General features: G+C 39.7%; 1 protein-coding gene across 1 annotated transcript in view; it reads left to right on the forward strand.

Annotated features, from left to right (window-relative positions):
* Positions 1 to 8,594: 8,594 nt before the first annotated feature.
* LOC101857688 overlaps positions 8,595 to 11,797 on the forward strand; it is a gene marked incomplete at its 3' end in the record, with an annotated part of 37,576 nt that continues 34,373 nt past the window's right edge. Inside the window, 1 exon segment of the mRNA XM_035968738.1 lies at positions 8,595 to 8,723. Coding sequence (XP_035824631.1) covers positions 8,654 to 8,723 — 70 coding nt within the window.

Genomic DNA, 11,797 nt, shown 5'->3' on the forward strand with positions numbered 1-11,797 from the left:
CGTTATGACACCCTTCCATGTCGAACTATGCATTAATCTGTCTCTGTGTGTCCGTTTTTCCATTTCTCACTGTCTGTCTGTCTGTCTACCTGCCTGTCTGTTTGTCTGTCTGCCTGTCTGTCTGTCAGTCTGTCTGTCTGTCTGTCTATCTTTCCATCTATCTATCTATCTATCTATCTATCTATCTATCTATCTTTCTATCTATCTATCTATCTATCTACCTATCTTTCTATCTATCTATCTATCTGCAATATATATATTATATATGGAGAAAGGGCCAGCACAGTCATTAACATGTGGATAAGCATGCACGGTGTCTAAAGGAACAGAAATTTTCTCAAAAAGTGATGCCGATACATGTTCAGCATCTGGACTGTATGGATTTGCAGGATATGAAAACATCTTTTACTTTTTCACTAGAAATTGCCTAAGGAAAAACGTGCTATTGTCATCGTTGATAAGAATTAGCATCATGGGGTGATGTGACTCTGGCTCATTAGACAAAATTTACCTACAGTTTTAAGAAGCCAGTGAAAGAAATTAAGACTACCAAGGTCCCCTACTAGTAATATTGAAAAGCGAAATCACAGCAAAGTTGAAGATTAAACGATCTAAATGTCCAATTGGAAGTAACATTGAACTAGCAGTCCATCCGGAAGTTCCTCAGTGCCACGGACTCCGGAGTGCAGAACAGGCCTTATCGCGTGCAGACAATGTTGACAACTGATCTCCCTCAGACGAACAAGTTCCTTCATATAGCGGGATTCAAGCAGGCTCTCAGCCTCCTCTCAAGAAAAGTTAATTATATAATCATGCAACATGCCCTGAGCCATCAGGTAAGTCTGTTCAGCAAAATGTCATAAAACATTTACATGGTCAGTGCAAGAAAATCCATACTTTTTGCCTTTATGGTTAGCAACAAGCCTAACATACAGATTCCTTGTCAAGATCAAAGAGGAAAACCATACTCTATTTAATGATATCGTTCAAATTGACTTTCGTGGTTACTGCCTGAAATGTATACCAAGCTTTCCTAGGGAAACATAACGGGAGATGGTGTTGGATGTATACTTTTGCTGAGAGAAGCTCTAGTCCATGGCAGATTCGTCAGCATAGGAAGCAGAAATCTTTTAATGTAAAGGACAACCTAAATGTTCCCAATGCATCTCAAGAACTCGTATTGGTGGCTACAATGCAGCTTGGGAGAATGTAGGAAAAAAGGAACTAGCCAAGCAAGTGTATGAGCAGCCTGACACAGACGTGGAAAAGTGTTAGGTGTCAACTGGAGATGTCAGACTCACTGGATCAAAATGTTAATGCATGCCATCTGACAGACGCTGAAGAGTAGCCTATGTAGGCTAGTCAATATGACATCTGCATTCGATCTGGTTTACCACATATTATGGTCACCACAAATACTCCAAGCGGCTTATAGATGTGTGGGATATTCTGGCGTCACTACTGAAGGGACTCCTGAATGATTTTTTTTTCTCGTTCACATTATGCTCAGTCATGTCAGGCCATCATTATCCATGCACAGGGTTGGTGATTTTTTTGATTTTTAAAAATAAAAATTTTAAAAATCGATATTTTTTATTTAAATCAGATTGTTTTTATTTAAATCGGATTTTTAAAATTTTTTTTTTGATTTTTTTAAAAATGTCGACACAGTTTGGGATTTTTGGTGGCTAAAAGTAAATTCTTTTAGTGCAAAATGCATTGTCCTTATTTTAACTAATGATTAATTTAAACAACTGCAATTTTAGAAAGCCTTAATCTGCTATATCAGTGAATTATGGCTACAGACAAAAAATGAAGAAAATGTCACTCTAAAAGAAAGGGGGGGGGGGGGGTAATTATGCATAGATAAACTTGCATTTTATTACTGTGTGTGTGCGCGCGCTTGTGTTTGTCTAAAAAGAAAAAGAAAATGCTAATTTCAATTATGAAAAAAAAGTAAATTGAATACAGTATTATTTTACTACTTACAGTGACAGGGGGGAAAACAGACTTTTAAGCATGATTATTTTAGTCTACTAAACCTTATATCTGTTTTATAAAACCAAGGAAAGGAATTCTGAATGTTTAAAGATGTAAAAACGGAATACATTTTTTAAAAGTGATTTAAATCACTGAGTTTTATTTTTAAAATCAAGTTGATTTAAATATAAAAAAATCAACTGATTTAAATCGACCCAACCCTGGTTTTCAATTATGAAAAAAAAGTAAATTGAATACTGTATTATTTTACAGTGACAGGGGGGACAAGCAGACTTTTAAGCATGATTATATTTGTCTACTAAACCTTATATTGTTTAATAAAACCAAGGAAAGACATTCTGAATGTTTAAATATGTAAAAACTGAATACATTTTTTTGAAAAGTGATTGAAATATAAAAAAAATCAACTGATTTAAATCAACCCAGCTCTGATTTCAATTATAGAAAAAAAAGTAAATTGAATACTGTATTATTTTACAGTGAAAGGGGGGAAAACAGACTTTTAAGCATGATTATATTAGTCTACTAAACCTTATATCTGTTTTATGAAACCAAGGAAAGGAATTCTGAATGTTGAAATGTGTAAAAACTGAATAAAAATAAATTTTTAAAAAAGTGATTTAAATCACTGATTTTTATTTAAAAAATCAAGTTGATTTAAATTTAAAAAATCAACTGATTTAAATCAACTTGATTTAAATCAACCCAACCCTGTCCATGCATGGATTGCAACTGTAGAATAGGCAATGCAGGCAAGTTCGCACTAGTCTTCCTGCGATACCCCAACAATTGTCAATTTTGGATAGCTTTAATATCACAGCCTCCATTCATACTAGCAATAATGAATGTAGCAAGCTTGTAAACCAAACTGATCAAGATAAAGACGAGAGTGAAAACTAAACAGGTTATTGTCCATTAGATTAATGTTCTTTCTAACTATGTAAGATTATCTTTTGAATGTCTAACGGCGATATTTTTTTCGGGTTGCATCGATTCTAAAATGCTGCTAAATCAGATCTACACAGTGAATCCTGATCTGCAGTGCCATAGATCAATAGTCACAGGTTTGTACCTATGCAAAATTTATAGACATGGCTCCATACTGCGTATGCTGTATGTGTTTACAATTTCGATGAGCGGCGAAACTGGATTTACACAGCTTGGAAAATACTATAGATATGAAATGATACAAAAATAGAATTATCCTAGATCAGTAAATGCCCTTAATTCGTGGACCTTAAGTTACTATTTGTGATACCAACGTTTTTCCCATTTTCAATACGGACGATGGTAGCCATATTGGATTTTTTTTGCACTTATAATTTACGAAAGACAAAAAATGACACTAAAAATGAACTCCTTGGCCTAAAAAAAACCATAAGTAATGTATCACACTTCATATGTGTTGGAAAAAGACAATCAGTAATATCGATTTTTGCCGTTTGGCGGCCATCATGGATTTCAAGGCCTCATGGGTAACGCCTACCTTTTAAAAAGAGACGTGGGGGCTAATTTTTTTACTTAGACCTTGAAGATGGTAAAACGTGTTAAAAACTAACTTCCGGAGGCCACAGTCACGGGACTATTGTTTTTTACCCAACTATATTTTTATAACCTTAGGCAGTTGTGAGCACCGTAAACTCTTGAAAAATACTAGCAACAACAACAACAACAATAACAACAACAATAACAACAACAATAATAACAACAACATCAACAGCAGCAGCAGCAGCAGCAACAACAACAACAATACAAACAGCAACAACAGCAATATTAACAACAACAGCAGCAACAACAGCAACAACAACGCAGGGAATATCCCTGCTTCCAACCTCACAGGAGATTGATGCTGTCTGTTTGGTTTCATCGACGTTTTGGTGCAGCTGCAAAACGATGATCCCAGCCCTGCAAATACTTCCAGGAAAACGCGCTTGCGGGTCTGTAGTAATTCTAACCATAGTTCGCCCTAAATGCTTCCCAACCATCATAAGTGGCGTCGATAGCCTAGTGGTTAAGTTACCGGACTCGTAATCGTGAAATTGGGGATCGGGGGTTCAAGCCTCAGCTGGGTCCAACGCTGTGTCCTTGGTAAAGAGACTTTACACGAATTTCCCATTTGGCTTGGTCCTTTCGGATATGGACGTTAAACTCGGAGGTATGCCCCATATATGACATAACAGTGTTGATAGGGGCGTAAACCTATACCATTTTCCCCCATCCATCATACCTTCGTCAACACAACCCGATACGAGAGCTCAGGTTTCTTTTTTTTTGTAAAGTGTTTTACGGCGCTCGCAAACTGCATACGGTCATATGAGCGCGCGGGACACACCTAATATTTTCAGCTGGTAGGAAATTTTGAATTTAAGCCTACACTTATCGATTTAGACCACCAAGGGATCTTTAACGTGCGCAACTTGCACACGGGTCCTCCGAGATTTTTCGCCCTTGTCCGAGAAGGCTAGGTGTAGATCTTTCCTACCAGAAGATCAGGGGTGTGGCAGAAAGACAGCTGTAAGGAGGAGCCAAGGAGTAGCAGTAGAAAGGCTGCAGCAAGAGTCAGGAGTCCAGAGTAGGGGGCAAAGGAGGTGAGGGGGTGGGGGCAGAAAGTGGAAATGAAAGCAGACAACAGAACATTGCTAGAGAGCAGGAAAGGAGGTGAAAGGAGACAGTTTTAGAGAAGAAAATTTTTCGGTCGCTACCCGGATTCGAACCCGGAACCTTTGAATGAGAGGCCAACACCTTAACCTCTAGGCCACGAGAGCCCCCGCTCAGGTTTCTGTCATTCCGGCATCTCAACTTGAGAAATTGTCAGGAAAGGTAGGACCTTCACGACAAACCGCAAAGGGATCTTCATTAACGACCTGTGCTGCTTGACTTGTGCTCTCCCACTTCGGCAGACACGTACTCAAAGCACGTCTCTGCATGGCTGCCGATCGCAAGCTCTGAATTACAAAGTTCTATCTGACATTTTGGCCGTTTTGAGTAACTACGACCTCGAGATAAAAGAAACACCAATAAATGTTCTATCTGCTCTGTCAAACTGGTAGGATTATTAAGTCCAGACATTGATGACTTCGACAGTGGCAGAAACAAAAAGATGGATAGATGAATATATATATATATATATATATATATATATATATATATATATATATATATATATATAGTAAATCAGCATTAAAGCTAAATCATAAGTTGTTGGACTATACAGATTTTTTTCAGATTTTTGAGCGGTGTTATACAGTTACATTTCAAGATTAATGGGGCCATTTCTTCACTTTCTTCAAGCTTTTATGCCAGGTAGTCACATTGCTGAGCCTCTTTCCTGTATCTGTTACACAATCGAGGCGCAACATTTTGGATCACCTGCTGGTGGCTTATCCCAAGAGCTTGTATTGCTGACTTGATATAATATTCCGTTCCTTTAATATATCACATCCACTCTTTTCCTTTTCATACTTAAAGCCTATGGAATCTTGACATTTTTTCGATATGCTGATTTCATATCCCCAACTGCATACCCAGTCATCCGCGATGTGCTTGTGATCTTCAAGAAGGGACTTCAAGGAACGTATATTTGTCCTTTAAACATTTGTTATGCCATCAACATGTTTGCTTTTTTTAAATCGGAAACTTTTATTTTCTGAAGATGCATTGCCGAACCAGACTATTCACTGCCTTGGGATACGTGCTTGTTCCAACATGCATGGTGGTAGCTGATGTTTGCTAAAGAACCAGTCAGGGAGGAAGTGGACAAGGAAACTTTTGGCAGTCCATCCTTCATGTCTGGATCTTCACGCCAGAAATGTTTTGTCGTCGTCTCTTGCGATTTAAAGTTCAAGGGTTTTTAAGTATATGTGTGGTTTTTAAGTATTATATTATGAAAGAATCAGAAAGTGCATGAAATAGTTCCACGAGACATCTGTCCACTGAGTGGATTCATAGAGATCACACATTTATCAAGCCCTCACCATTTTCAGATTTTGCTTTCACAGTGTTACACGGAAACTGGTGTATGAGATGAGAGGGTTTGTGTGGCTTTTTCAATTCATTGTCATTCATTGTTCATTCATTGTTCATTCATTGTTCATTCATTGTTCATTCATTGTTCATTCATTGTTCATTCATTGTTCATTCATTGTTCATTCATTGTCCATTCATTGTTCATTCATTGTCCATTCATTGTTCATTCATTGTTCATTCATTGTTCATTCATTGTTCATTTATTGTTCATTCATTGTTCATTCATTGTTCATTCATTGTTCATTCATTGTTCATTCATTGTTCATTCATTGTTCATTCATTGTTTCAGGAAGCAACGTCCCTACACTCCGAACATGTCCATTGATGCTCCGTTGCTCTCTCCAAAATGTTGCTGAGGGTCCTTCCAGTGATTGTGCCAGTACACATCTGGTTAAACGTTCTTCTGTTCGCCTTTTTCAATACATGTGTTTAATCAAACACTCACACAAGACAGGCTCATTGTTCTGGTATAAAAAAAGAAGTTTTGGAGTAAAAAAAAATAAGAGTTATACTGACGTCATTTTCTCATTCTGTATGTTGCATTTATCTGAAAAGAAGAGAAATACCAGTTTAGAGGTGTGGTGGATACAAATCAATACCTTTGGGGCTAATATATTTGACCCATTATAAGTTAAAATACAAGTAGGGCATTCTTTACAATCCGCAGGAAAAATGGGACAAATATTCCTCTTCACCGTAAGCGATAAGGCAACCACAATTAGAACCGATCACAACAGTAAACATCTATGAATGAGGGCAGTAAGTACGTTATTGTGGGAGACAGTATAGCTAGCGGTGCGTGGCTTAGTTTCAAAATGGTAAATTTAAATCAGTTATCTTTTAAGAACAAGAATTTTCAAAAATATTACTGTATATAGTTTTTGGGACACCTGAATAGACATAAGGGTCTTGAATATCTAGCTCTCACTGGCAAAATTGAGGGCAAGCGAGGCAGGGGTAGGCCCAGAACAACATACTTAGGGAACCTAAACAAATAGGTAACGAGGAAAGATCAGGGAAACGTAGCTTTTTTTAGAGCATCTGAGCAAAGGAATGAATGGAAAACCATGATCGCCGATGTCTGTCGCAGATCTGGCACTGGATGATGATGAGTGTATATAAATTGTCAACGCTAATTCCATCTTATTAGTTAGTATTTAAAACTTGCTCTAATGAAACACCCGATCTTTCGGGGATGTTTTTACTTTTACTGTTTAGAAATGTCGAGTTGAAGGTTTGGTTCCAACACGCACAATGCTTTGATCGCATTGCACCGAAATGCCGTCCGGGGAATCCCGTTCTGTTATAGACTAATTTTTTTGCGGTTCCTTTACGAAGTTGTTTTGTTCTACCTCTACCTCTTTCTGTATGATAAATACTAGATCTACAGTAATGCATCCAACCGGTTTAGATCTATGTGTTTGCCACGAGTGACAAAGTGGACGAATAAAGTTCACACCGTTTCAAATAATTGATCAAAACTTAGGGTGATAATGTAGTGATTTTGGAACTGTGACAAACGCGATCTGAGACATTGTCCCCAAGCGAATGTAAACAAAACAGTCCATTGCGGTGATTGTGCTAGCCAGTTGCCTGAACTATTTTTGCATGTTAACACGGTACAAAGTTTACATGTAAATTATTTACAACGCCCACCATTTTCAAAGAGGCATGGGAGCTAAATTCTCTTTTTAACTCATAAAGTCTCCAAAAGTAAAAGAACGCGACTTCCGCGCTCCACGGTCACGGAATGTTTCATTTTGCTTCAACCCGAGGGTGGAGCAGAGAGAGAAAGAGAGAGAGAGAGAGGGGGGAGAGAGAGAGAGAGAGAGAGAGAGAGAGAGAGAGAGAGAGAGAGAGAGAGAGAGAGAGAAAGAGAGAGAGGAACCCACGGGACAGTACCACTGACTGTAGTGTCTTTAGGCCATTTCCAAAGGGAGGACATTTCTCGTTCAAGCATAGTTGAATTGTAAATGGGCTGACTCATGTCACGCTCATAACTGTGCCTGATCTACAACAGGAAACTGCTGCTTTTTCTTTCCTGATCCTCACTATGGTCATTTTCCTCTACTTCTTTTGCATGTTTGTCACTCTCCTGTGACCTGCTATTTCCGGGGTGCCTTGATAGTCGAAGCAAACCTTGTGCTGTTGAAACTAGAGAGGTGAGCAGTCGAAGTCTGATTCCCTGTAAAGACTTCTCTGTTGAAAGCCACCCCTTGGCGCTCATATGACCTTATGCAGTTACGAGCGCCGTAAAACCCTCTACTATAAAAAAAAACGAGATAGAGAGAGAGGGGGGGGGGCAGAAGGTGGAGATGAAACACACAGAAGAACAGAGAGACCATAAAAGGTGAAAGGAGAAACATTTTCAAGAAAGAAAATGTTCCGTAGCGGTCACGTTTTGAATCCGGGGCCTATTGAATGAGAGGAGGGGGCGGGGGTGTAGATTTGACGGAAGCGCACTACGCTTGAACTTAGAGGAAGTGCGCACCAATTTCTCAAGCGAAACTTCACCTTTTAGCCACACTACGTGCTCTCTTGGCGAGTTCCGGTTCATGAGTTTAGCGGATGCCTTGTGAATTCAACCCAAATTCCATCGTGAACTGAAAGATGTGTTTACTGAAAGATGAAGGCAAGCCATGCCTTCATGGCCATCGTCACTTGGATAAGGATTCTAGCTGATCTTTTTGAAACATGTAAGTCTTTCAACGGGAGGACTTCCGTAACGAGCGACCACTATTAAATCTAGATTATATTCAATGGCTTCCAAAATCCTGATGGGAGACCGAAAGCCACTGTTATACCATCTGTTCATGACAAAATTACGGTAGTTTGCGCATTTTTAGGCCCAGTTTAAAGTTTTGTAGGTCTGAGTCGGGGATTAGTAGACTTGAATCAAGGCGCAGCCATTGTTGATCACGCAGACTTTATCTACTTCCGTTGTTTAGGAGCGCAGAGTTGCCAGGTTTTCTTCGGTTTCTAACCAAATTCTCACCGCGATTAATTCTAGCAAAATACATAGTATTATTATTAAGGAGGAGGAATTCCGCAACGAGCGACCAATATGAAACGGATAAAAATAGAGAGTTGTTAGGGTTAGGGTTAGGCTTAGGGATAGGGGTAGAGGTGTGGGTAGGGTCTGGGGTAGGGGTTGGGACAGGGGTATGGGTAGGGGTTGGGATAGAGGTATGGGTAGGGTTAGGGTCTGGCCCAGGGTAGGCCTAGGGCTAGGGGGATAGGTCTTTCCTTGTGTTTGATGAAGGTTAGGGGTTGGGTTGGGATGGGGGTAAGGGGTACGGTTAGGTGTTTTCTTTTTGGGTTTTTTTTTTGGGGGGGGGGGGTGGTAGGGTTTGGTGTAGGGGTCGGGGTAGGTCTCCTCTTTATTGTGTTTGTTTAGGGCTAGGGGTAGGTCGTTGGAGCTAGTTGGGGTCGGGGTGGAGGTAGGATTAGGAGGAGAGTTATGAGTAGGGGTAATAGTAGGGCTCTTTTTTGTTTTGTTTGTTGAGGGTTAGAGGTGGGGGGTGGGATGGAATAGGCTTAGGGTTAGGGTTAGGCCTCTTCTTTATTGAGGCTGTGAAGGGTTGGGGTTTGGTGTAGGGGTAGGGTTTTCGGTAGAGTTAGGGTTAGGATGGTAGGGGTGGGGTTAGGGTTTGGGGTAGGGGTATGGGTAGGTCTCTTCTTTATTTTGTTTGTACAGGATTATTAGGGTGAGGGGTAGAGTTGGGGTAGGGTTAGGGGTAGGAACTAGGGGTTGGGGTTTGTGTTGGGGTAGGGGTGAAGGTAGGCTTGTATTTGTTGAGGGTTAGGGGTAGGGGTATGGGTAGGTCTCTTCTGTTTTGTGTTTGTTGAGGGTTACGTTTTTAGGGTTAGGGTTAGGGTAAAGGTGGGGGTAGGGGTATGGTTAGGGGTTGGGTCAGGGTATGGGTTAGGACTCTTCTCTATTGTGTTTATTGAGGAGGTCGCTCGTTGCAGAGGGTCGGTTTTCTTTTCTCATAAGGTATTTGGTGAGGTGGGGGGGGGAGGTTCAGGGGGGCTTGCCCCCCTGACCAGGAGCAGCACCTCTCATTTATGAAGGTGGGGGAGTCTTGCCTCCTTGATTAAAGTAAGTTTTAGGGACAGGTTTTCCGTTTCTTCGTCTGTTCAAAACACGTGTGAAATGAAATCGTTATTTGTATAATTTTTCGCTTCATCCCTTTCCGCGACACGGGCGTACGAAAAGAACGAAATACAAGTAGACTGGTACGGAGAAAGCCGCGCTTGTCCACGATGGCAACTCGAAAAAACCGGAAGTCGTTTTTTTATATGCAAATGAGGTAGAGTCGACTCAGAAATTTACTTTTTTTTCTTTCTTTGTTTTTTTTAAGCCGATCGCATCAGCTTTCCTAATTTTGCGAAGGAACCTCGTCGAAACCATTTGATGTAAAACATAATTGCGTTTTGGGAATTTTGAAAGGTGATACACTCACACTTAACTCAAGTAGCTTTATAAGAATTTTTTTTTCTCTCATTGGTAACACCAGCTGTTTGGCATAGTGGTTATGCTGCTGGACTACTAATCATGTTTACTTCCCTCACTCACAGGTTCGATTCCCAGCCACGCCACTGATTTTTCTAATCATGTCATATTATTGTGTGTTCTTTGAGATGTTAACATGTCACTAATAATACCCATTCCAGGTGAAGAGACAAAGGAAGGCAATAGGAATACAAAGTAACACAAATTAAGTTAACTTTCTTTACTTTCTTTATTGCCCAACCAAATACTAAACCCTATCTTTTACATATCCCACTCAAAAGTCCCTTCTTTATTGCGTAGGCTGGGGTGGTCGCTCGTTACGGAAGTCCTTCCCTTACAACTCTCACATTACGGACAAAAAAACCCACAAAACACTCGGTTAGGCATGAGAGTCGTGATAACTTGTAAATAGTTGCAGCCCTCATTTTGCACTTCCTTTATCAGGTCAGAGGCCATGTGGTAGAAACATAAACATTCGATGTCTTGGTGGCTTGGTGGTGATTTTTTTATTTTTCAGAAAATTATTTGGACAGCAAGCATTAAGGTGGAAAAGGCATCTTTGCAGGATATTGGTTCAAGTAGCCTTTGCTTAGTTTAGTTATATCCACTACCTCGTACATATAAGAATATTTCGACTGTCATCAATGTCTCGATGGGATGTGTAACTTTTACTCAAGATAGATCTAGATCTAGATCTAGGTGGATATTTTTTTCCTTTAAAAAAAACAACAAACGAACAAGCTTTATGATATTTTCAATAATTGTTTGTGTACATCTAGCATAATTCACAGCAACTATTTTAAAAAGCTACCAGCAAACGATCAAGAGACTGAATTATGTATGCTCAAAAATTGACGAGTGCCTGATTCAAAGTATGCTTGTGTCTGCCTGCCTGTTCCAGTTTCCAATTAAAGAAACTTGAAAAATCGGTTTGAGTAGAAAATTATGTCTCTTTTTTAAATGCCTCAAATTAGCCCATCTTCGGGAGTTGCTGGGTGTCTAGAAGGCGCGCCTCAATGAATTAATAAAACGAGATACACGTACTAAATTAATACCTCAGGGACATTACATTTCTCTCGTTGTAAAACAATGTATGTAGACATCTGTACGCTAATATATTTGTCGTGTTAAATTTTGTAAATCTCTTCTCATTTCCCTCTTTTTCCCTTATCATTCCGTTCGTCCTCTCTAACCAAAGGAAAGAGAGAGAGAGAGAGAGAGAGAGAGAGAGAGAGAGAGAGAGAGAGAGAGAGA

This window comes from Aplysia californica, unplaced genomic scaffold (assembly GCF_000002075.1).
Source record: "Aplysia californica isolate F4 #8 unplaced genomic scaffold, AplCal3.0 scaffold00005, whole genome shotgun sequence".
Taxonomy (NCBI): domain Eukaryota; kingdom Metazoa; phylum Mollusca; class Gastropoda; order Aplysiida; family Aplysiidae; genus Aplysia; species Aplysia californica.